Here is a 22,792-nt window from a genome sequence, read left to right as displayed (position 1 = left end):
TACATAGTGTTCAATTGAGTTACAAAGCTGTATACTTCTTTTCCTTTGCATAACGTTTCAGCTGTTAGTATTTTTATGCATCGATGTTTTTATTTGAAAAATCCATAAGCTACTAAGTTCAAAAAAAAGTCTAGGGTTTGTAAAATGAAAGATTTAATGATAGTTGTACTGAAACTGTATGCTTTTGATTTTTTTTTGTTTTGAACAATCACAGTTGTTTACATTTATTTGTTGTATAACTTTGAAACTGTTTTTTATGTTAAGTTTTAGTTTAATTTCAACAAATATGATTAATAAAACTTTTTTAATTAAATTAAATGATCAAGAATTTTTAATAATAATACCATGTTTATTTAAAGTATAAAATAAAAACTAACTGTTTTATTTTCATTTCAAAATATAATTTTTACTTATAGTGACGTAGAACAAATTTTTAAAAACAAACTAAGCAGTTATTTAATGAAAAAAAAAACAAGTATATAAAGTAAGCGTATATGAGAATAAGTTTAGTGTAAATAAAGAAGTTTTTAAGAAAAAGCCTACGGACAACACACTGAAGTTAGTTGAAGCTTTTTATGAAACATTCAATTATAACTGATTTATAAAACTTGTTCAACGATTTAAATAATACTTTTAAAACATAACTAGCTCCTTTCTCAAAGTAGTTGAAAATGGTTAGATAAAATTGCAAAAGCCAATATAAGGAGCTTAAAAAACGTTATGTAGAAGTAAAATGTTTCATTCAACTAGCTCTAACTCTTACTTTTGATCTTTTACCAGCACAAAGTTGTTGAAATTGTACACATATTTTGTTTAGTTAATGGTAGTTTAAAACTGCTTAGTAGAAATTAAAAGCTAGTTAAAGAAATAGGTAGATTGCCATAGGTTTGTAAAAAAGCATAGTTAAAAAAACTGTTAATGCCGTTTTAAGCTATCAAATTGTGTTATATGTGGTTTAGATAATTAGTGATATGTACCGTAAAAAAGTGATAGAATTAAATGGTAACATCCTGTTACTTCTTTTGTACCAATTGATTTAGTTTGATTTAAATGTTGATGCTTTAACTAGATAAAGCTATAAGCAATGTCAAATCAACTAAACAATGCAAGCTTTTTAAAGTTAAGGATTCGAATTGTTCTTTTTTGTTCATGTTGTAATAAGTTGTATACTTGTTGATGCTATTTTTTGCTTATGTTTTTTATGAGTTTTAAATTGCAATGCATGTTTTCAATTGTGTTTTAGTTGAAGTTTGGTTATAACTTTCTGAAACAAGATAAAATAAAGCTGTGAACAATTTGAGTTCAATAAAACAGTTTTAAGTTTTGTAAAAAGATTTTGGTCGTGTTACTTCATGATTGTTGTACTGTAATCGCAAGTTTTTTAATAATTTTCATTTTGACTTGAACATCTACTGTTGTTTACACATGTATATTTTACAACTCTAAACTGTTTTATATAGTTTGAAATACATGCAATAAATACTGATAAAAAATTCTAGAAGCTATTGATGATATATTTTTTTATAATAAAAAAAGTTAAGCTTATTTTGTTACAATTTAATGTATTATTTTCATTTAAAAATATAACATATTTTTTACGATGACGTAGAATTTTTTTTTTTAGATAAACTAAGTATTTGTTAGATATTGCAAAAAGAAGTAAACAAAGTAAGCATAGTGGGAATAAGTATTGTTTAAAAAAAGAACTTAACGAGAAAATCCTATGGACACAAAAATCAAGTTAGTTAAAGCTTTCTGCAAAAGTTTAATTACATGTAGCGTAAGAGACTTAAGCGATGCTTTTTAATTGCAACTAGCTCCATCCTCACAAGTAGTTTAAGATGTCATGTAAGAGAACCAAAACAATTGTAAGTACAACAAAGTGACTAAAAAATAAAACATAAAAGTAAAACTTTAAGTAAAGTGTGTTATACAAATATTCTAACTGACCTTTTACCTTGCTTTTGGGCTTTCACCAGCAAAAGGAACATTAAGTTTGGTACATTTTTGTCTTTTAGTTAGAGCTTGTTTTACACTGCTTTGTGGGCATTAGTAAGTGGTTAAATTAAGTGGTGGTCCTGATGACTTTACATTTATAACAAAAATAACTAATGACAAACTGTTTAAGTCGTTTTAAATCATCAAGTTGTCTCACATACAGTTGTAACAAGTAACACAAATGAATGGTAAGAAGCTGTTACTTCTTTTCCTGTGTACCATGTTTCAGCTAATGAATTGGTTTGTTTCATATGTTTGACTAGTAAAGCAACCTAATAAATAGATGTCGTCTTTGGAAAATTATAGTTTTAGGTATACACTTTCATCATTTATCTAAGCTGTTTTTGTTTTGGTCAATTGTGTGCTTGTTGATAGTATTATGTTTCTTTTGAACAATCGATGTTGTTTACATTTATGTATTGTCATGTATGAATTTTGAATAGCTATGCATGTTTTTGATTGTAATTGAACAATACTTTTTATGGAACGTTAACATTTTTTTTTGTTGTTAAAAGTTGAAAACATTTTCTATTAATAATTCAGTGAAGTTTTATTTTTATTATTTTCATTAAAAAATATAACTAGTTTTTACAGTGACGTAGCATAACTTTATTTTAATAAACTAAAAAACAAATATTTATTGAATGATAAACGAATAAAAGTCCACAAAGTAAGCATGAGTAAGAATGAGTTCCTTGATTAAATGAGATAACAAGAAAAAGAACACGAAAAACACGTTCAAGTTAGTTAAAGATTTTCACTAAGCATTCAAGTACCTTAAGCAATGAGTTAAGGATTAGAGCAGTGTTCACACTAGTTTCCTTCGTAGAAGTTACATCAAAAACAAAGTAAAAGTGGAGAAATCATAGCAAGCTTAACTATTTAATTAACAATGGAAAGCGATAAAATATAGATTTAAAGTGAGATGTGGTGTTCTTGGATCGTTTATAAGCATAAAGTGGATTAAGAATGAAATTGTGTGAGTTTAGTAGACATTAGCAGCTTGTATAACTGATTGGTGGTGCACGTAAGCTTTAGACTTATGGAAAGAATGATTACAGTAGTTTTTATTTGTCTCATGTACAGTTTAAAAACGAGATACAAAAAATGGTAACAAGTTTTTTTCTTTGTATCATGTTTTTATGTGTAGTTGTTTTTATTTGATAAAGCCACTAACAATTTGAGTTGAACACAACAATCCTAAGGTTAATACAAATATTTCAACAGTATGTTAAATTGTTGTTATACTTAAATTGAATGTTTGTTTTGAAAAAACGCTGTTTTTTACATAAATGAATTGTACAACTTTTAATAATTTTTTAACGGTTTCAGTTGCATTCTTATTAACAAGATTAATACATTTTGAAAATAAAATCCAAGTTTAGTTGCTGTAATTGAGTCAAGTAAGTATATATTATTACATACCTCTCATTGTAATTGAATGTATTATTTTCATTCAAACTTTTATTTTTACTTTTAAGTGACATAGCACTATTTCTTTTAATAAACAAAATTAAATTTTTTTAAATGTTTGAAAAACAAGTCCACAAAGTAGAATGAATCAAAACAAGTTTTGTTTAAACAAGAAAATGCCTATGGAAATTTTTACCTAACACTTAGATACTAAATATTATTCCACAGTTTAAGCAATGATTTCAAAACATAACTAGCTCTTTCTCAAAAAGAGTTTCATCAAGTAAAAGTAAAAAAAAAACTATAGTAAGTGTAACTAACTGGTAAAACAGGGATATTATCACTCATAAGTAAACTGTATTATCCAAATATACTAACTTTTAACCCACCAACACAATGTAGATTAAAGTTTGTACATTTTGTCGTTTTATTAAGGCTTGGTTGACACAGTTTAGAGACTCTAGTAGCTGGTTAAATCAATTGGTTGTCCTGATTACTTTAGATTTAAGGCAAATATAAACTAAACTAAAGCATTATAGTTGTTTTAGGTCATCAAGTTGTATCATATCTAGTTTTTACCTTAAAATATATGAAACAAGTGGTACAAGCTGTTACTTTTTTTCTTTTGTACCATGTTTCAGCTAATGAATTGACTTGTTTCATATGGTGGCGTTTTAACTTGACAATATATCTAAACAAGCTAAGTTTATGTTAGCTTTGTAAGAAGGAATAATTAACTGTACTAAAAAATCACACTTGTTATTTTTGTTTTGAACTTTTACTTCCATTTTTGTACTTTCAAAAACGTGTTCCACGGTTTCAATCGCATTCAAAATGTTAAGAAGAACACATTTAAAAAGTTAAAGCTCATTGTGTTACTTACAAACAACAAAAACTTAAAATGATAACTAAAACTAAGTTTTTTTTGTTATAAGTTGAACATAAAGTTTTTTTAAAAACGAATATACTTACTTACTGAATGTTTTAACAGAAGTTCAACAAATGAATAAGATGTAGTTTTCTGTATAAAAAACGTTAAGAAGAAAATAACTTACGGACAACATATTCAAGTTAGTTAAACCTTTTTTGCAAATATTTTTATTGCCAGTACTACTACTACTACTTTTTTCATGTTAGATTTATTCCATAACGTAAGAGTTGAGTAGGACAAAATAGTTTGTCTTTTTATATGGGCTTTTAATTTGTATAAATATCAATATGTTGGTATTACTGTAAAGGCAATTTTTACTTAAGTTATCTAATAGCTGGTTTTATTCAAATGGTGGTCCTAAAAAGGACCGGTTGTTGAGCATTTATTTTGAGCTGGTGTATTTGGTAACAGCTTTAGTTCCTTCTGAAACTGCGTGCTTTGACAACTCGCCGGGGAGCAAGAGCCTGACAGCAGTTTGAATTTCGCGGCTGCTCACAGTTGACCTCTTGTTGTAATGAGCCAAACGTGAAGCCTCTGCTGCAATGCGCTCGAAGATGTCGTTGACAAATGAGTTCATGATTCCCATCGCCTTGCTGGAGATTCCGGTGTCGGGGTGCACTTGCTTCAAAACTTTGTACACGTAAATGCCAAAACTTTGTTTGTGCCTCCTCCTTCGCTTCCTCTTGCCGTCGACCGGGGTGGTCTTGGCTACTGATTTCTTCGCGCCTTTGGTAGCTGTCATAATGATGTGTGAACTTGAGTCTCAGCGCTGGTATATATACTGAAAATTTATGCAAATTAGCAGTTCCGTACGCGAACGATCGCTTCTCTCGTTTGTAGTAAATGTTTTAGGTGGCCCTGAAAAGGACCTGGTTTGTTTAAACTTAGGCGGACTTTTTTGAAGCGGTCTTCTTAGGCAATAATACTGCCTGGATGTTTGGAAGAACACCACCTTGAGCAATAGTGACGCCTCCGAGAAGTTTGTTCAACTCTTCGTCGTTGCGGATAGCTAGTTGCAAATGGCGAGGAATGATCCTGCTTTTCTTGTTGTCACGAGCAGCGTTACCGGCAAGCTCGAGCACTTCTGCGCTCAAGTACTCGAGAACGGCAGCCAGATAAACTGGAGCACCGGCTCCGACTCTTTGGCTGTAGTTGCCAGTGCGCAACAGACGGTGCACGCGACCGACTGGAAACTGCAGTCCTGCACGAGAAGACCTGCTCTTCGGCTTAGATTTGAGTTTCGATCCTTTACCACGTCCCGACATTTTGTTGTTCGAATGATTGTGCAATGTTACTTGCACAGCTGCATATACAACTCAAACCTAACCGCGACGAACGAAAAGCTAATTTGCATAAATCGTAGCTGCTACTTTAATTTGTCAATGTTTGCCAAAATACATTTTATTGATATAGGTGGTCCTAAAAAGGACCGGGTTCGCTAATTGTTTAGCCACCAAAGCCGTACAAGGTTCTTCCTTGACGCTTGAGTGCGTACACGACGTCAAGTGCTGTCACGGTCTTGCGCTTGGCGTGCTCTGTGTATGTTACTGCATCGCGAATAACATTTTCCAAGAAAACTTTCATGACGCCTCTCGTTTCTTCATAGATCAGTCCCGAGATTCGCTTTACTCCGCCTCGGCGAGCCAAACGGCGGATCGCTGGTTTCGTGATACCTTGGATGTTATCGCGAAGTACTTTGCGATGGCGCTTGGCACCTCCTTTTCCTAGACCTTTACCTCCTTTGCCGCGTCCAGACATGTTGAATATACTGATTTTGTCAGTCCCTCGACTATGTATATAAGCTGTTACGGACGCGTACGGTTACGACAAAACTCATTTGCATACCAAAAAGAAACATCTTTTATTTACATTCTTTCGTTTGGTTGTTGTCTCATTTTCAAAGTTTAAAGGTGGTCCTGAAAAGGACCGGTTTAAGCCAATTGTTAAGCTCTTTCGCCACGCATCCTCCTGGCGAGCTGGACGTCTTTGGGCATGATCGTCACACGCTTGGCGTGGATCGCGCAAAGGTTAGTATCTTCGAACAAACCAACGAGGTACGCCTCGCTGGCTTCTTGCAAAGCCATTACGGCACTGCTTTGAAACCTCAAGTCAGTTTTGAAGTCTTGAGCTATTTCACGTACCAGACGCTGGAAAGGCAACTTACGCAAAAGAAGCTCAGTTGACTTCTGGTAGCGTCTGATTTCTCTCAGCGCAACTGTGCCGGGTCTGTAGCGATGAGGCTTCTTCACACCTCCGGTAGCGGGTGCGCTCTTGCGAGCGGCCTTGGTGGCGAGCTGTTTCCTTGGAGCCTTGCCTCCGGTTGACTTACGAGCGGTTTGCTTGGTACGAGCCATTTTGATGATAAAACTGTTTAACGGAAGACTGTTTATATACTGTTTACATAGACACGGACGCAAGCGATTCCACTGTATCTCATTGATTGATTTGCATATTTTTAGTTTAGTAACATTGTTTGCGTTTTAAATTTTATTTATACTTTAATAGAGTGGTCCTGAAAAGGACCTTGGGTAAAAGAACAACTTATTTCTTGCAGCTCTTCTTGGTACTTGCCTTCTTAGATGCTTTTTTGGCTGCCGGCTTCTTCTTTGTTACTTTCTTCTTCTTGCTTGCAGCTTTTTTAGACGCTGCCTTCTTAGGAGCACACTTTTTAGCAGGTCGCTTTTTGGCTGCTGGTTTTTTTGCTGCCTTCTTGGGAGCACACTTCTTCACTCGTTTTTTAGCTGCGGTCTTCTTTACTGCTGGCTTTTTAGCTACTTTTTTTGTCCTCTTCTTGGGACCAGCAGCTGGCATTGGAGCAAGCTTGAACGAGCCAGAAGCGCCTTTTCCAGTAGTCTGGAGAAAAGCACCCTTGGTCACGCCGCTGGTAAGTGCTCTCTTCAAGTGAGAATTAGAAGCTGAGAGCTCAAGCTTGTAGGTTTCCGCGATAAACTTTTGTATCTTCTGGCGGGATGTACCTTTTCGTTCTTTCATTGCTCCCAGGGCAGAGCTGATCATTTCCCTGTAACTCGGGTGTTCTGCCTTCTTGGCGCTTGGTCTTTTGGAAGACCTGGCCTTAACTGCGGCCGGTGCCGCTGCTGATGGTGCTGCTACTGCTGTTGTAGACATTTTGTATGTTGATTAAAGAAAGCAAAACAATACTTTCAGCAGTTACTGACTGTGACGAATTGACTGTTAAGCAGTTTTGCTTTCTCAGGTACCTTTTACTGATTGTTACGAGCATTAGCGTGTGAGTTTAAAGCCTGTATACTAATAAAAGCAAAGTTGCTTTACTACTAATGTTAAAAATGTTCCAGTGATAAAGAAACAAGACTTAGGCCGATCCAGAAGTGAATTTTTTTTTAAAGGTTAGCTTTAAAGGTCCAGAAAAACAGTCTAAATGCTACAGCACATCTCTCCATTTAGTGAGATAAACCTCAAATGAAACAAATTATACTACTACACACCCGGCTTAGTTTTCTTAAGCTGCAAGCTTAAAGTAGTAAAGTTTTAGACAAGGCTAAGTGTTTTTTTCATCTCAAGCTTAAGCAAAGTTTTATTATTTTATTTCCAGCCAGCTTTGTTAACCGTAAAACCCATGAAGTATGTTTAACTTGATTACATTTTAAACTGTGCTGATTTGTAAAAAAATCCGAAAAATGCACAAGTATTCGTTTTGTGTGATTTTACTAGTTATACCTTAAATTTACTCATAATAAAAAGGGTAGTACTAAAAATTAAATTAAACCATCTAATTCAATTTAACTACTTAAGTTTTTAGTTTGTTCTTGCACATACTAGTCACTTACCTTCTCAAAAACGCGCTGTACATATAAAAACTCGTTCAAAAGTTAAAAGCAAGTAGGTTTATTTTAAAAAGTGCCAACAAGTTTATGTAAAAAAAATGTAGTTTCACAGTTAAAAGTATTTGAAATAACTTTTCTAAACTGTTGTACTAGTTAATTTCTGTCTTATAATGTTGCTATGTCGTTGCACTGTAATGATATTGTGTACTCTAACAACTAAAAATCAATAGCTGAATAGTTTTATGAAGCTTGAAGCTAAGAAAAAAATGTGAAAAGTAAAGACTAGAAAGGCTTAGTTTATCTTTATTAGTTAGAACAAAGTGGGCTCTAAACATATGAAACACTTAAGCAAACAATCTACAAGTTTCAGACAGCTTATTTGTTTATAATCGCTTTTTTTCGCTGCTAGACGCCTACGACCATACCACACTGAACGCACCCCATCTCGTCCGATCTGGGAAGTTAAGCAGTGTCTTAGTACTTAGATGGGTGACCGCTTGGGAATACCGCGTGCCGTAGGCTTTTCTTTTTGAGCTGTTGTATGTTGGACCAATGATTCATACCGATCATATACATTTTTCGTTTATCTTAAACTTATCTTACTTTTAAAAAACATAACTTAAAACAAACAGTTACAGCAGTTTTGAGTCATCAAGTTGTGTCATACATAGTGTTCAATTGAGTTACAAAGCTGTATACTTCTTTTCCTTTGCATAACGTTTCAGCTGTTAGTATTTTTATGCATCGATGTTTTTATTTGAAAAATCCATAAGCTACTAAGTTCAAAAAAAAGTCTAGGGTTTGTAAAATGAAAGATTTAATGATAGTTGTACTGAAACTGTATGCTTTTGATTTTTTTTTGTTTTGAACAATCACAGTTGTTTACATTTATTTGTTGTATAACTTTGAAACTGTTTTTTATGTTAAGTTTTAGTTTAATTTCAACAAATATGATTAATAAAACTTTTTTAATTAAATTAAATGATCAAGAATTTTTAATAATAATACCATGTTTATTTAAAGTATAAAATAAAAACTAACTGTTTTATTTTCATTTCAAAATATAATTTTTACTTATAGTGACGTAGAACAAATTTTTAAAAACAAACTAAGCAGTTATTTAATGAAAAAAAAAACAAGTATATAAAGTAAGCGTATATGAGAATAAGTTTAGTGTAAATAAAGAAGTTTTTAAGAAAAAGCCTACGGACAACACACTGAAGTTAGTTGAAGCTTTTTATGAAACATTCAATTATAACTGATTTATAAAACTTGTTCAACGATTTAAATAATACTTTTAAAACATAACTAGCTCCTTTCTCAAAGTAGTTGAAAATGGTTAGATAAAATTGCAAAAGCCAATATAAGGAGCTTAAAAAACGTTATGTAGAAGTAAAATGTTTCATTCAACTAGCTCTAACTCTTACTTTTGATCTTTTACCAGCACAAAGTTGTTGAAATTGTACACATATTTTGTTTAGTTAATGGTAGTTTAAAACTGCTTAGTAGAAATTAAAAGCTAGTTAAAGAAATAGGTAGATTGCCATAGGTTTGTAAAAAAGCATAGTTAAAAAAACTGTTAATGCCGTTTTAAGCTATCAAATTGTGTTATATGTGGTTTAGATAATTAGTGATATGTACCGTAAAAAAGTGATAGAATTAAATGGTAACATCCTGTTACTTCTTTTGTACCAATTGATTTAGTTTGATTTAAATGTTGATGCTTTAACTAGATAAAGCTATAAGCAATGTCAAATCAACTAAACAATGCAAGCTTTTTAAAGTTAAGGATTCGAATTGTTCTTTTTTGTTCATGTTGTAATAAGTTGTATACTTGTTGATGCTATTTTTTGCTTATGTTTTTTATGAGTTTTAAATTGCAATGCATGTTTTCAATTGTGTTTTAGTTGAAGTTTGGTTATAACTTTCTGAAACAAGATAAAATAAAGCTGTGAACAATTTGAGTTCAATAAAACAGTTTTAAGTTTTGTAAAAAGATTTTGGTCGTGTTACTTCATGATTGTTGTACTGTAATCGCAAGTTTTTTAATAATTTTCATTTTGACTTGAACATCTACTGTTGTTTACACATGTATATTTTACAACTCTAAACTGTTTTATATAGTTTGAAATACATGCAATAAATACTGATAAAAAATTCTAGAAGCTATTGATGATATATTTTTTTATAATAAAAAAAGTTAAGCTTATTTTGTTACAATTTAATGTATTATTTTCATTTAAAAATATAACATATTTTTTACGATGACGTAGAATTTTTTTTTTTAGATAAACTAAGTATTTGTTAGATATTGCAAAAAGAAGTAAACAAAGTAAGCATAGTGGGAATAAGTATTGTTTAAAAAAAGAACTTAACGAGAAAATCCTATGGACACAAAAATCAAGTTAGTTAAAGCTTTCTGCAAAAGTTTAATTACATGTAGCGTAAGAGACTTAAGCGATGCTTTTTAATTGCAACTAGCTCCATCCTCACAAGTAGTTTAAGATGTCATGTAAGAGAACCAAAACAATTGTAAGTACAACAAAGTGACTAAAAAATAAAACATAAAAGTAAAACTTTAAGTAAAGTGTGTTATACAAATATTCTAACTGACCTTTTACCTTGCTTTTGGGCTTTCACCAGCAAAAGGAACATTAAGTTTGGTACATTTTTGTCTTTTAGTTAGAGCTTGTTTTACACTGCTTTGTGGGCATTAGTAAGTGGTTAAATTAAGTGGTGGTCCTGATGACTTTACATTTATAACAAAAATAACTAATGACAAACTGTTTAAGTCGTTTTAAATCATCAAGTTGTCTCACATACAGTTGTAACAAGTAACACAAATGAATGGTAAGAAGCTGTTACTTCTTTTCCTGTGTACCATGTTTCAGCTAATGAATTGGTTTGTTTCATATGTTTGACTAGTAAAGCAACCTAATAAATAGATGTCGTCTTTGGAAAATTATAGTTTTAGGTATACACTTTCATCATTTATCTAAGCTGTTTTTGTTTTGGTCAATTGTGTGCTTGTTGATAGTATTATGTTTCTTTTGAACAATCGATGTTGTTTACATTTATGTATTGTCATGTATGAATTTTGAATAGCTATGCATGTTTTTGATTGTAATTGAACAATACTTTTTATGGAACGTTAACATTTTTTTTTGTTGTTAAAAGTTGAAAACATTTTCTATTAATAATTCAGTGAAGTTTTATTTTTATTATTTTCATTAAAAAATATAACTAGTTTTTACAGTGACGTAGCATAACTTTATTTTAATAAACTAAAAAACAAATATTTATTGAATGATAAACGAATAAAAGTCCACAAAGTAAGCATGAGTAAGAATGAGTTCCTTGATTAAATGAGATAACAAGAAAAAGAACACGAAAAACACGTTCAAGTTAGTTAAAGATTTTCACTAAGCATTCAAGTACCTTAAGCAATGAGTTAAGGATTAGAGCAGTGTTCACACTAGTTTCCTTCGTAGAAGTTACATCAAAAACAAAGTAAAAGTGGAGAAATCATAGCAAGCTTAACTATTTAATTAACAATGGAAAGCGATAAAATATAGATTTAAAGTGAGATGTGGTGTTCTTGGATCGTTTATAAGCATAAAGTGGATTAAGAATGAAATTGTGTGAGTTTAGTAGACATTAGCAGCTTGTATAACTGATTGGTGGTGCACGTAAGCTTTAGACTTATGGAAAGAATGATTACAGTAGTTTTTATTTGTCTCATGTACAGTTTAAAAACGAGATACAAAAAATGGTAACAAGTTTTTTTCTTTGTATCATGTTTTTATGTGTAGTTGTTTTTATTTGATAAAGCCACTAACAATTTGAGTTGAACACAACAATCCTAAGGTTAATACAAATATTTCAACAGTATGTTAAATTGTTGTTATACTTAAATTGAATGTTTGTTTTGAAAAAACGCTGTTTTTTACATAAATGAATTGTACAACTTTTAATAATTTTTTAACGGTTTCAGTTGCATTCTTATTAACAAGATTAATACATTTTGAAAATAAAATCCAAGTTTAGTTGCTGTAATTGAGTCAAGTAAGTATATATTATTACATACCTCTCATTGTAATTGAATGTATTATTTTCATTCAAACTTTTATTTTTACTTTTAAGTGACATAGCACTATTTCTTTTAATAAACAAAATTAAATTTTTTTAAATGTTTGAAAAACAAGTCCACAAAGTAGAATGAATCAAAACAAGTTTTGTTTAAACAAGAAAATGCCTATGGAAATTTTTACCTAACACTTAGATACTAAATATTATTCCACAGTTTAAGCAATGATTTCAAAACATAACTAGCTCTTTCTCAAAAAGAGTTTCATCAAGTAAAAGTAAAAAAAAAACTATAGTAAGTGTAACTAACTGGTAAAACAGGGATATTATCACTCATAAGTAAACTGTATTATCCAAATATACTAACTTTTAACCCACCAACACAATGTAGATTAAAGTTTGTACATTTTGTCGTTTTATTAAGGCTTGGTTGACACAGTTTAGAGACTCTAGTAGCTGGTTAAATCAATTGGTTGTCCTGATTACTTTAGATTTAAGGCAAATATAAACTAAACTAAAGCATTATAGTTGTTTTAGGTCATCAAGTTGTATCATATCTAGTTTTTACCTTAAAATATATGAAACAAGTGGTACAAGCTGTTACTTTTTTTCTTTTGTACCATGTTTCAGCTAATGAATTGACTTGTTTCATATGGTGGCGTTTTAACTTGACAATATATCTAAACAAGCTAAGTTTATGTTAGCTTTGTAAGAAGGAATAATTAACTGTACTAAAAAATCACACTTGTTATTTTTGTTTTGAACTTTTACTTCCATTTTTGTACTTTCAAAAACGTGTTCCACGGTTTCAATCGCATTCAAAATGTTAAGAAGAACACATTTAAAAAGTTAAAGCTCATTGTGTTACTTACAAACAACAAAAACTTAAAATGATAACTAAAACTAAGTTTTTTTTGTTATAAGTTGAACATAAAGTTTTTTTAAAAACGAATATACTTACTTACTGAATGTTTTAACAGAAGTTCAACAAATGAATAAGATGTAGTTTTCTGTATAAAAAACGTTAAGAAGAAAATAACTTACGGACAACATATTCAAGTTAGTTAAACCTTTTTTGCAAATATTTTTATTGCCAGTACTACTACTACTACTTTTTTCATGTTAGATTTATTCCATAACGTAAGAGTTGAGTAGGACAAAATAGTTTGTCTTTTTATATGGGCTTTTAATTTGTATAAATATCAATATGTTGGTATTACTGTAAAGGCAATTTTTACTTAAGTTATCTAATAGCTGGTTTTATTCAAATGGTGGTCCTAAAAAGGACCGGTTGTTGAGCATTTATTTTGAGCTGGTGTATTTGGTAACAGCTTTAGTTCCTTCTGAAACTGCGTGCTTTGACAACTCGCCGGGGAGCAAGAGCCTGACAGCAGTTTGAATTTCGCGGCTGCTCACAGTTGACCTCTTGTTGTAATGAGCCAAACGTGAAGCCTCTGCTGCAATGCGCTCGAAGATGTCGTTGACAAATGAGTTCATGATTCCCATCGCCTTGCTGGAGATTCCGGTGTCGGGGTGCACTTGCTTCAAAACTTTGTACACGTAAATGCCAAAACTTTGTTTGTGCCTCCTCCTTCGCTTCCTCTTGCCGTCGACCGGGGTGGTCTTGGCTACTGATTTCTTCGCGCCTTTGGTAGCTGTCATAATGATGTGTGAACTTGAGTCTCAGCGCTGGTATATATACTGAAAATTTATGCAAATTAGCAGTTCCGTACGCGAACGATCGCTTCTCTCGTTTGTAGTAAATGTTTTAGGTGGCCCTGAAAAGGACCTGGTTTGTTTAAACTTAGGCGGACTTTTTTGAAGCGGTCTTCTTAGGCAATAATACTGCCTGGATGTTTGGAAGAACACCACCTTGAGCAATAGTGACGCCTCCGAGAAGTTTGTTCAACTCTTCGTCGTTGCGGATAGCTAGTTGCAAATGGCGAGGAATGATCCTGCTTTTCTTGTTGTCACGAGCAGCGTTACCGGCAAGCTCGAGCACTTCTGCGCTCAAGTACTCGAGAACGGCAGCCAGATAAACTGGAGCACCGGCTCCGACTCTTTGGCTGTAGTTGCCAGTGCGCAACAGACGGTGCACGCGACCGACTGGAAACTGCAGTCCTGCACGAGAAGACCTGCTCTTCGGCTTAGATTTGAGTTTCGATCCTTTACCACGTCCCGACATTTTGTTGTTCGAATGATTGTGCAATGTTACTTGCACAGCTGCATATACAACTCAAACCTAACCGCGACGAACGAAAAGCTAATTTGCATAAATCGTAGCTGCTACTTTAATTTGTCAATGTTTGCCAAAATACATTTTATTGATATAGGTGGTCCTAAAAAGGACCGGGTTCGCTAATTGTTTAGCCACCAAAGCCGTACAAGGTTCTTCCTTGACGCTTGAGTGCGTACACGACGTCAAGTGCTGTCACGGTCTTGCGCTTGGCGTGCTCTGTGTATGTTACTGCATCGCGAATAACATTTTCCAAGAAAACTTTCATGACGCCTCTCGTTTCTTCATAGATCAGTCCCGAGATTCGCTTTACTCCGCCTCGGCGAGCCAAACGGCGGATCGCTGGTTTCGTGATACCTTGGATGTTATCGCGAAGTACTTTGCGATGGCGCTTGGCACCTCCTTTTCCTAGACCTTTACCTCCTTTGCCGCGTCCAGACATGTTGAATATACTGATTTTGTCAGTCCCTCGACTATGTATATAAGCTGTTACGGACGCGTACGGTTACGACAAAACTCATTTGCATACCAAAAAGAAACATCTTTTATTTACATTCTTTCGTTTGGTTGTTGTCTCATTTTCAAAGTTTAAAGGTGGTCCTGAAAAGGACCGGTTTAAGCCAATTGTTAAGCTCTTTCGCCACGCATCCTCCTGGCGAGCTGGACGTCTTTGGGCATGATCGTCACACGCTTGGCGTGGATCGCGCAAAGGTTAGTATCTTCGAACAAACCAACGAGGTACGCCTCGCTGGCTTCTTGCAAAGCCATTACGGCACTGCTTTGAAACCTCAAGTCAGTTTTGAAGTCTTGAGCTATTTCACGTACCAGACGCTGGAAAGGCAACTTACGCAAAAGAAGCTCAGTTGACTTCTGGTAGCGTCTGATTTCTCTCAGCGCAACTGTGCCGGGTCTGTAGCGATGAGGCTTCTTCACACCTCCGGTAGCGGGTGCGCTCTTGCGAGCGGCCTTGGTGGCGAGCTGTTTCCTTGGAGCCTTGCCTCCGGTTGACTTACGAGCGGTTTGCTTGGTACGAGCCATTTTGATGATAAAACTGTTTAACGGAAGACTGTTTATATACTGTTTACATAGACACGGACGCAAGCGATTCCACTGTATCTCATTGATTGATTTGCATATTTTTAGTTTAGTAACATTGTTTGCGTTTTAAATTTTATTTATACTTTAATAGAGTGGTCCTGAAAAGGACCTTGGGTAAAAGAACAACTTATTTCTTGCAGCTCTTCTTGGTACTTGCCTTCTTAGATGCTTTTTTGGCTGCCGGCTTCTTCTTTGTTACTTTCTTCTTCTTGCTTGCAGCTTTTTTAGACGCTGCCTTCTTAGGAGCACACTTTTTAGCAGGTCGCTTTTTGGCTGCTGGTTTTTTTGCTGCCTTCTTGGGAGCACACTTCTTCACTCGTTTTTTAGCTGCGGTCTTCTTTACTGCTGGCTTTTTAGCTACTTTTTTTGTCCTCTTCTTGGGACCAGCAGCTGGCATTGGAGCAAGCTTGAACGAGCCAGAAGCGCCTTTTCCAGTAGTCTGGAGAAAAGCACCCTTGGTCACGCCGCTGGTAAGTGCTCTCTTCAAGTGAGAATTAGAAGCTGAGAGCTCAAGCTTGTAGGTTTCCGCGATAAACTTTTGTATCTTCTGGCGGGATGTACCTTTTCGTTCTTTCATTGCTCCCAGGGCAGAGCTGATCATTTCCCTGTAACTCGGGTGTTCTGCCTTCTTGGCGCTTGGTCTTTTGGAAGACCTGGCCTTAACTGCGGCCGGTGCCGCTGCTGATGGTGCTGCTACTGCTGTTGTAGACATTTTGTATGTTGATTAAAGAAAGCAAAACAATACTTTCAGCAGTTACTGACTGTGACGAATTGACTGTTAAGCAGTTTTGCTTTCTCAGGTACCTTTTACTGATTGTTACGAGCATTAGCGTGTGAGTTTAAAGCCTGTATACTAATAAAAGCAAAGTTGCTTTACTACTAATGTTAAAAATGTTCCAGTGATAAAGAAACAAGACTTAGGCCGATCCAGAAGTGAATTTTTTTTTAAAGGTTAGCTTTAAAGGTCCAGAAAAACAGTCTAAATGCTACAGCACATCTCTCCATTTAGTGAGATAAACCTCAAATGAAACAAATTATACTACTACACACCCGGCTTAGTTTTCTTAAGCTGCAAGCTTAAAGTAGTAAAGTTTTAGACAAGGCTAAGTGTTTTTTTCATCTCAAGCTTAAGCAAAGTTTTATTATTTTATTTCCAGCCAGCTTTGTTAACCGTAAAACCCATGAAGTATGTTTAACTTGATTACATTTTAAACTGTGCTGATTTGTAAAAAAATCCGAAAAATGCACAAGTATTCGTTTTGTGTGATTTTACTAGTTATACCTTAAATTTACTCATAATAAAAAGGGTAGTACTAAAAATTAAATTAAACCATCTAATTCAATTTAACTACTTAAGTTTTTAGTTTGTTCTTGCACATACTAGTCACTTACCTTCTCAAAAACGCGCTGTACATATAAAAACTCGTTCAAAAGTTAAAAGCAAGTAGGTTTATTTTAAAAAGTGCCAACAAGTTTATGTAAAAAAAATGTAGTTTCACAGTTAAAAGTATTTGAAATAACTTTTCTAAACTGTTGTACTAGTTAATTTCTGTCTTATAATGTTGCTATGTCGTTGCACTGTAATGATATTGTGTACTCTAACAACTAAAAATCAATAGCTGAATAGTTTTATGAAGCTTGAAGCTAAGAAAAAAATGTGAAAAGTAAAGACTAGAAAGGCTTAGTTTATCTTTATTAGTTAGAACAAAGTGGGCTCTAAACATATGAAACACTTAAGCAAACAATCTACAAGTTTCAGACAGCTTATTTGTTTATAATCGCTTTTTTTCGCTGCTAGACGCCTACGACCATACCACACTGAACGCACCCCATCTCGTCCGATCTGGGAAGTTAAGCAGTGTCTTAGTACTTAGATGGGTGACCGCTTGGGAATACCGCGTGCCGTAGGCTTTTCTTTTTGAGCTGTTGTATGTTGGACCAATGATTCATACCGATCATATACATTTTTCGTTTATCTTAAACTTATCTTACTTTTAAAAAACATAACTTAAAACAAACAGTTACAGCAGTTTTGAGTCATCAAGTTGTGTCATACATAGTGTTCAATTGAGTTACAAAGCTGTATACTTCTTTTCCTTTGCATAACGTTTCAGCTGTTAGTATTTTTATGCATCGATGTTTTTATTTGAAAAATCCATAAGCTACTAAGTTCAAAAAAAAGTCTAGGGTTTGTAAAATGAAAGATTTAATGATAGTTGTACTGAAACTGTATGCTTTTGATTTTTTTTTGTTTTGAACAATCACAGTTGTTTACATTTATTTGTTGTATAACTTTGAAACTGTTTTTTATGTTAAGTTTTAGTTTAATTTCAACAAATATGATTAATAAAACTTTTTTAATTAAATTAAATGATCAAGAATTTTTAATAATAATACCATGTTTATTTAAAGTATAAAATAAAAACTAACTGTTTTATTTTCATTTCAAAATATAATTTTTACTTATAGTGACGTAGAACAAATTTTTAAAAACAAACTAAGCAGTTATTTAATGAAAAAAAAAACAAGTATATAAAGTAAGCGTATATGAGAATAAGTTTAGTGTAAATAAAGAAGTTTTTAAGAAAAAGCCTACGGACAACACACTGAAGTTAGTTGAAGCTTTTTATGAAACATTCAATTATAACTGATTTATAAAACTTGTTCAACGATTTAAATAATACTTTTAAAACATAACTAGCTCCTTTCTCAAAGTAGTTGAAAATGGTTAGATAAAATTGCAAAAGCCAATATAAGGAGCTTAAAAAACGTTATGTAGAAGTAAAATGTTTCATTCAACTAGCTCTAACTCTTACTTTTGATCTTTTACCAGCACAAAGTTGTTGAAATTGTACACATATTTTGTTTAGTTAATGGTAGTTTAAAACTGCTTAGTAGAAATTAAAAGCTAGTTAAAGAAATAGGTAGATTGCCATAGGTTTGTAAAAAAGCATAGTTAAAAAAACTGTTAATGCCGTTTTAAGCTATCAAATTGTGTTATATGTGGTTTAGATAATTAGTGATATGTACCGTAAAAAAGTGATAGAATTAAATGGTAACATCCTGTTACTTCTTTTGTACCAATTGATTTAGTTTGATTTAAATGTTGATGCTTTAACTAGATAAAGCTATAAGCAATGTCAAATCAACTAAACAATGCAAGCTTTTTAAAGTTAAGGATTCGAATTGTTCTTTTTTGTTCATGTTGTAATAAGTTGTATACTTGTTGATGCTATTTTTTGCTTATGTTTTTTATGAGTTTTAAATTGCAATGCATGTTTTCAATTGTGTTTTAGTTGAAGTTTGGTTATAACTTTCTGAAACAAGATAAAATAAAGCTGTGAACAATTTGAGTTCAATAAAACAGTTTTAAGTTTTGTAAAAAGATTTTGGTCGTGTTACTTCATGATTGTTGTACTGTAATCGCAAGTTTTTTAATAATTTTCATTTTGACTTGAACATCTACTGTTGTTTACACATGTATATTTTACAACTCTAAACTGTTTTATATAGTTTGAAATACATGCAATAAATACTGATAAAAAATTCTAGAAGCTATTGATGATATATTTTTTTATAATAAAAAAAGTTAAGCTTATTTTGTTACAATTTAATGTATTATTTTCATTTAAAAATATAACATATTTTTTACGATGACGTAGAATTTTTTTTTTTAGATAAACTAAGTATTTGTTAGATATTGCAAAAAGAAGTAAACAAAGTAAGCATAGTGGGAATAAGTATTGTTTAAAAAAAGAACTTAACGAGAAAATCCTATGGACACAAAAATCAAGTTAGTTAAAGCTTTCTGCAAAAGTTTAATTACATGTAGCGTAAGAGACTTAAGCGATGCTTTTTAATTGCAACTAGCTCCATCCTCACAAGTAGTTTAAGATGTCATGTAAGAGAACCAAAACAATTGTAAGTACAACAAAGTGACTAAAAAATAAAACATAAAAGTAAAACTTTAAGTAAAGTGTGTTATACAAATATTCTAACTGACCTTTTACCTTGCTTTTGGGCTTTCACCAGCAAAAGGAACATTAAGTTTGGTACATTTTTGTCTTTTAGTTAGAGCTTGTTTTACACTGCTTTGTGGGCATTAGTAAGTGGTTAAATTAAGTGGTGGTCCTGATGACTTTACATTTATAACAAAAATAACTAATGACAAACTGTTTAAGTCGTTTTAAATCATCAAGTTGTCTCACATACAGTTGTAACAAGTAACACAAATGAATGGTAAGAAGCTGTTACTTCTTTTCCTGTGTACCATGTTTCAGCTAATGAATTGGTTTGTTTCATATGTTTGACTAGTAAAGCAACCTAATAAATAGATGTCGTCTTTGGAAAATTATAGTTTTAGGTATACACTTTCATCATTTATCTAAGCTGTTTTTGTTTTGGTCAATTGTGTGCTTGTTGATAGTATTATGTTTCTTTTGAACAATCGATGTTGTTTACATTTATGTATTGTCATGTATGAATTTTGAATAGCTATGCATGTTTTTGATTGTAATTGAACAATACTTTTTATGGAACGTTAACATTTTTTTTTGTTGTTAAAAGTTGAAAACATTTTCTATTAATAATTCAGTGAAGTTTTATTTTTATTATTTTCATTAAAAAATATAACTAGTTTTTACAGTGACGTAGCATAACTTTATTTTAATAAACTAAAAAACAAATATTTATTGAATGATAAACGAATAAAAGTCCACAAAGTAAGCATGAGTAAGAATGAGTTCCTTGATTAAATGAGATAACAAGAAAAAGAACACGAAAAACACGTTCAAGTTAGTTAAAGATTTTCACTAAGCATTCAAGTACCTTAAGCAATGAGTTAAGGATTAGAGCAGTGTTCACACTAGTTTCCTTCGTAGAAGTTACATCAAAAACAAAGTAAAAGTGGAGAAATCATAGCAAGCTTAACTATTTAATTAACAATGGAAAGCGATAAAATATAGATTTAAAGTGAGATGTGGTGTTCTTGGATCGTTTATAAGCATAAAGTGGATTAAGAATGAAATTGTGTGAGTTTAGTAGACATTAGCAGCTTGTATAACTGATTGGTGGTGCACGTAAGCTTTAGACTTATGGAAAGAATGATTACAGTAGTTTTTATTTGTCTCATGTACAGTTTAAAAACGAGATACAAAAAATGGTAACAAGTTTTTTTCTTTGTATCATGTTTTTATGTGTAGTTGTTTTTATTTGATAAAGCCACTAACAATTTGAGTTGAACACAACAATCCTAAGGTTAATACAAATATTTCAACAGTATGTTAAATTGTTGTTATACTTAAATTGAATGTTTGTTTTGAAAAAACGCTGTTTTTTACATAAATGAATTGTACAACTTTTAATAATTTTTTAACGGTTTCAGTTGCATTCTTATTAACAAGATTAATACATTTTGAAAATAAAATCCAAGTTTAGTTGCTGTAATTGAGTCAAGTAAGTATATATTATTACATACCTCTCATTGTAATTGAATGTATTATTTTCATTCAAACTTTTATTTTTACTTTTAAGTGACATAGCACTATTTCTTTTAATAAACAAAATTAAATTTTTTTAAATGTTTGAAAAACAAGTCCACAAAGTAGAATGAATCAAAACAAGTTTTGTTTAAACAAGAAAATGCCTATGGAAATTTTTACCTAACACTTAGATACTAAATATTATTCCACAGTTTAAGCAATGATTTCAAAACATAACTAGCTCTTTCTCAAAAAGAGTTTCATCAAGTAAAAGTAAAAAAAAAACTATAGTAAGTGTAACTAACTGGTAAAACAGGGATATTATCACTCATAAGTAAACTGTATTATCCAAATATACTAACTTTTAACCCACCAACACAATGTAGATTAAAGTTTGTACATTTTGTCGTTTTATTAAGGCTTGGTTGACACAGTTTAGAGACTCTAGTAGCTGGTTAAATCAATTGGTTGTCCTGATTACTTTAGATTTAAGGCAAATATAAACTAAACTAAAGCATTATAGTTGTTTTAGGTCATCAAGTTGTATCATATCTAGTTTTTACCTTAAAATATATGAAACAAGTGGTACAAGCTGTTACTTTTTTTCTTTTGTACCATGTTTCAGCTAATGAATTGACTTGTTTCATATGGTGGCGTTTTAACTTGACAATATATCTAAACAAGCTAAGTTTATGTTAGCTTTGTAAGAAGGAATAATTAACTGTACTAAAAAATCACACTTGTTATTTTTGTTTTGAACTTTTACTTCCATTTTTGTACTTTCAAAAACGTGTTCCACGGTTTCAATCGCATTCAAAATGTTAAGAAGAACACATTTAAAAAGTTAAAGCTCATTGTGTTACTTACAAACAACAAAAACTTAAAATGATAACTAAAACTAAGTTTTTTTTGTTATAAGTTGAACATAAAGTTTTTTTAAAAACGAATATACTTACTTACTGAATGTTTTAACAGAAGTTCAACAAATGAATAAGATGTAGTTTTCTGTATAAAAAACGTTAAGAAGAAAATAACTTACGGACAACATATTCAAGTTAGTTAAACCTTTTTTGCAAATATTTTTATTGCCAGTACTACTACTACTACTTTTTTCATGTTAGATTTATTCCATAACGTAAGAGTTGAGTAGGACAAAATAGTTTGTCTTTTTATATGGGCTTTTAATTTGTATAAATATCAATATGTTGGTATTACTGTAAAGGCAATTTTTACTTAAGTTATCTAATAGCTGGTTTTATTCAAATGGTGGTCCTAAAAAGGACCGGTTGTTGAGCATTTATTTTGAGCTGGTGTATTTGGTAACAGCTTTAGTTCCTTCTGAAACTGCGTGCTTTGACAACTCGCCGGGGAGCAAGAGCCTGACAGCAGTTTGAATTTCGCGGCTGCTCACAGTTGACCTCTTGTTGTAATGAGCCAAACGTGAAGCCTCTGCTGCAATGCGCTCGAAGATGTCGTTGACAAATGAGTTCATGATTCCCATCGCCTTGCTGGAGATTCCGGTGTCGGGGTGCACTTGCTTCAAAACTTTGTACACGTAAATGCCAAAACTTTGTTTGTGCCTCCTCCTTCGCTTCCTCTTGCCGTCGACCGGGGTGGTCTTGGCTACTGATTTCTTCGCGCCTTTGGTAGCTGTCATAATGATGTGTGAACTTGAGTCTCAGCGCTGGTATATATACTGAAAATTTATGCAAATTAGCAGTTCCGTACGCGAACGATCGCTTCTCTC

At 32.4% G+C, this 22,792-nt stretch overlaps 9 protein-coding genes across 9 annotated transcripts; all 9 read right to left on the bottom strand.

The window, feature by feature from the left end:
• Positions 1–4,724: 4,724 nt before the first annotated feature.
• LOC145841465 (histone H2B type 1-K-like) lies at positions 4,725–5,084 on the bottom strand. The gene has a single exon (XM_082948825.1). The coding sequence runs from the start codon at positions 5,082–5,084 to the stop codon at positions 4,725–4,727; it is 360 nt and encodes a 119-aa protein (XP_082804951.1).
• A 142-nt stretch (positions 5,085–5,226) lies between these two features.
• LOC145841464 (histone H2A) lies at positions 5,227–5,607 on the bottom strand. The gene has a single exon (XM_082948824.1). The coding sequence runs from the start codon at positions 5,605–5,607 to the stop codon at positions 5,227–5,229; it is 381 nt and encodes a 126-aa protein (XP_082804950.1).
• Positions 5,608–5,788: 181 nt separating this feature from the next.
• LOC145841463 (histone H4-like) lies at positions 5,789–6,100 on the bottom strand. The gene has a single exon (XM_082948823.1). It carries the CDS (start codon positions 6,098–6,100, stop codon positions 5,789–5,791), a length of 312 nt encoding a protein of 103 aa, XP_082804949.1.
• A 185-nt stretch (positions 6,101–6,285) lies between these two features.
• On the bottom strand, positions 6,286–6,696 carry LOC145841461 (histone H3-like). The gene has a single exon (XM_082948822.1). The coding sequence runs from the start codon at positions 6,694–6,696 to the stop codon at positions 6,286–6,288; it is 411 nt and encodes a 136-aa protein (XP_082804948.1).
• Positions 6,697–13,533: 6,837 nt separating this feature from the next.
• LOC145841460 (histone H2B type 1-K-like) lies at positions 13,534–13,893 on the bottom strand. Its single transcript, XM_082948821.1, has one exon. It carries the CDS (start codon positions 13,891–13,893, stop codon positions 13,534–13,536), a length of 360 nt encoding a protein of 119 aa, XP_082804947.1.
• Positions 13,894–14,035: 142 nt separating this feature from the next.
• Positions 14,036–14,416, bottom strand: LOC145841459 (histone H2A). The gene has a single exon (XM_082948820.1). The coding sequence runs from the start codon at positions 14,414–14,416 to the stop codon at positions 14,036–14,038; it is 381 nt and encodes a 126-aa protein (XP_082804946.1).
• Positions 14,417–14,597: 181 nt separating this feature from the next.
• On the bottom strand, positions 14,598–14,909 carry LOC145841458 (histone H4-like). The gene has a single exon (XM_082948819.1). It carries the CDS (start codon positions 14,907–14,909, stop codon positions 14,598–14,600), a length of 312 nt encoding a protein of 103 aa, XP_082804945.1.
• A 185-nt stretch (positions 14,910–15,094) lies between these two features.
• Positions 15,095–15,505, bottom strand: LOC145841457 (histone H3-like). Its single transcript, XM_082948818.1, has one exon. The coding sequence runs from the start codon at positions 15,503–15,505 to the stop codon at positions 15,095–15,097; it is 411 nt and encodes a 136-aa protein (XP_082804944.1).
• A 6,837-nt stretch (positions 15,506–22,342) lies between these two features.
• LOC145841456 (histone H2B type 1-K-like) lies at positions 22,343–22,702 on the bottom strand. The gene has a single exon (XM_082948817.1). The coding sequence runs from the start codon at positions 22,700–22,702 to the stop codon at positions 22,343–22,345; it is 360 nt and encodes a 119-aa protein (XP_082804943.1).
• Between the last annotated feature and the right edge of the window lie 90 nt (positions 22,703–22,792).

The sequence above is a fragment of the Thalia democratica genome, chromosome 7 (assembly GCF_965202585.1).
Source record: "Thalia democratica chromosome 7, ktThaDemo2.hap1.1, whole genome shotgun sequence".
NCBI lineage: Eukaryota > Metazoa > Chordata > Thaliacea > Salpida > Salpidae > Thalia > Thalia democratica.
This window is presented reverse-complemented; position numbering and strand designations above follow the sequence as displayed.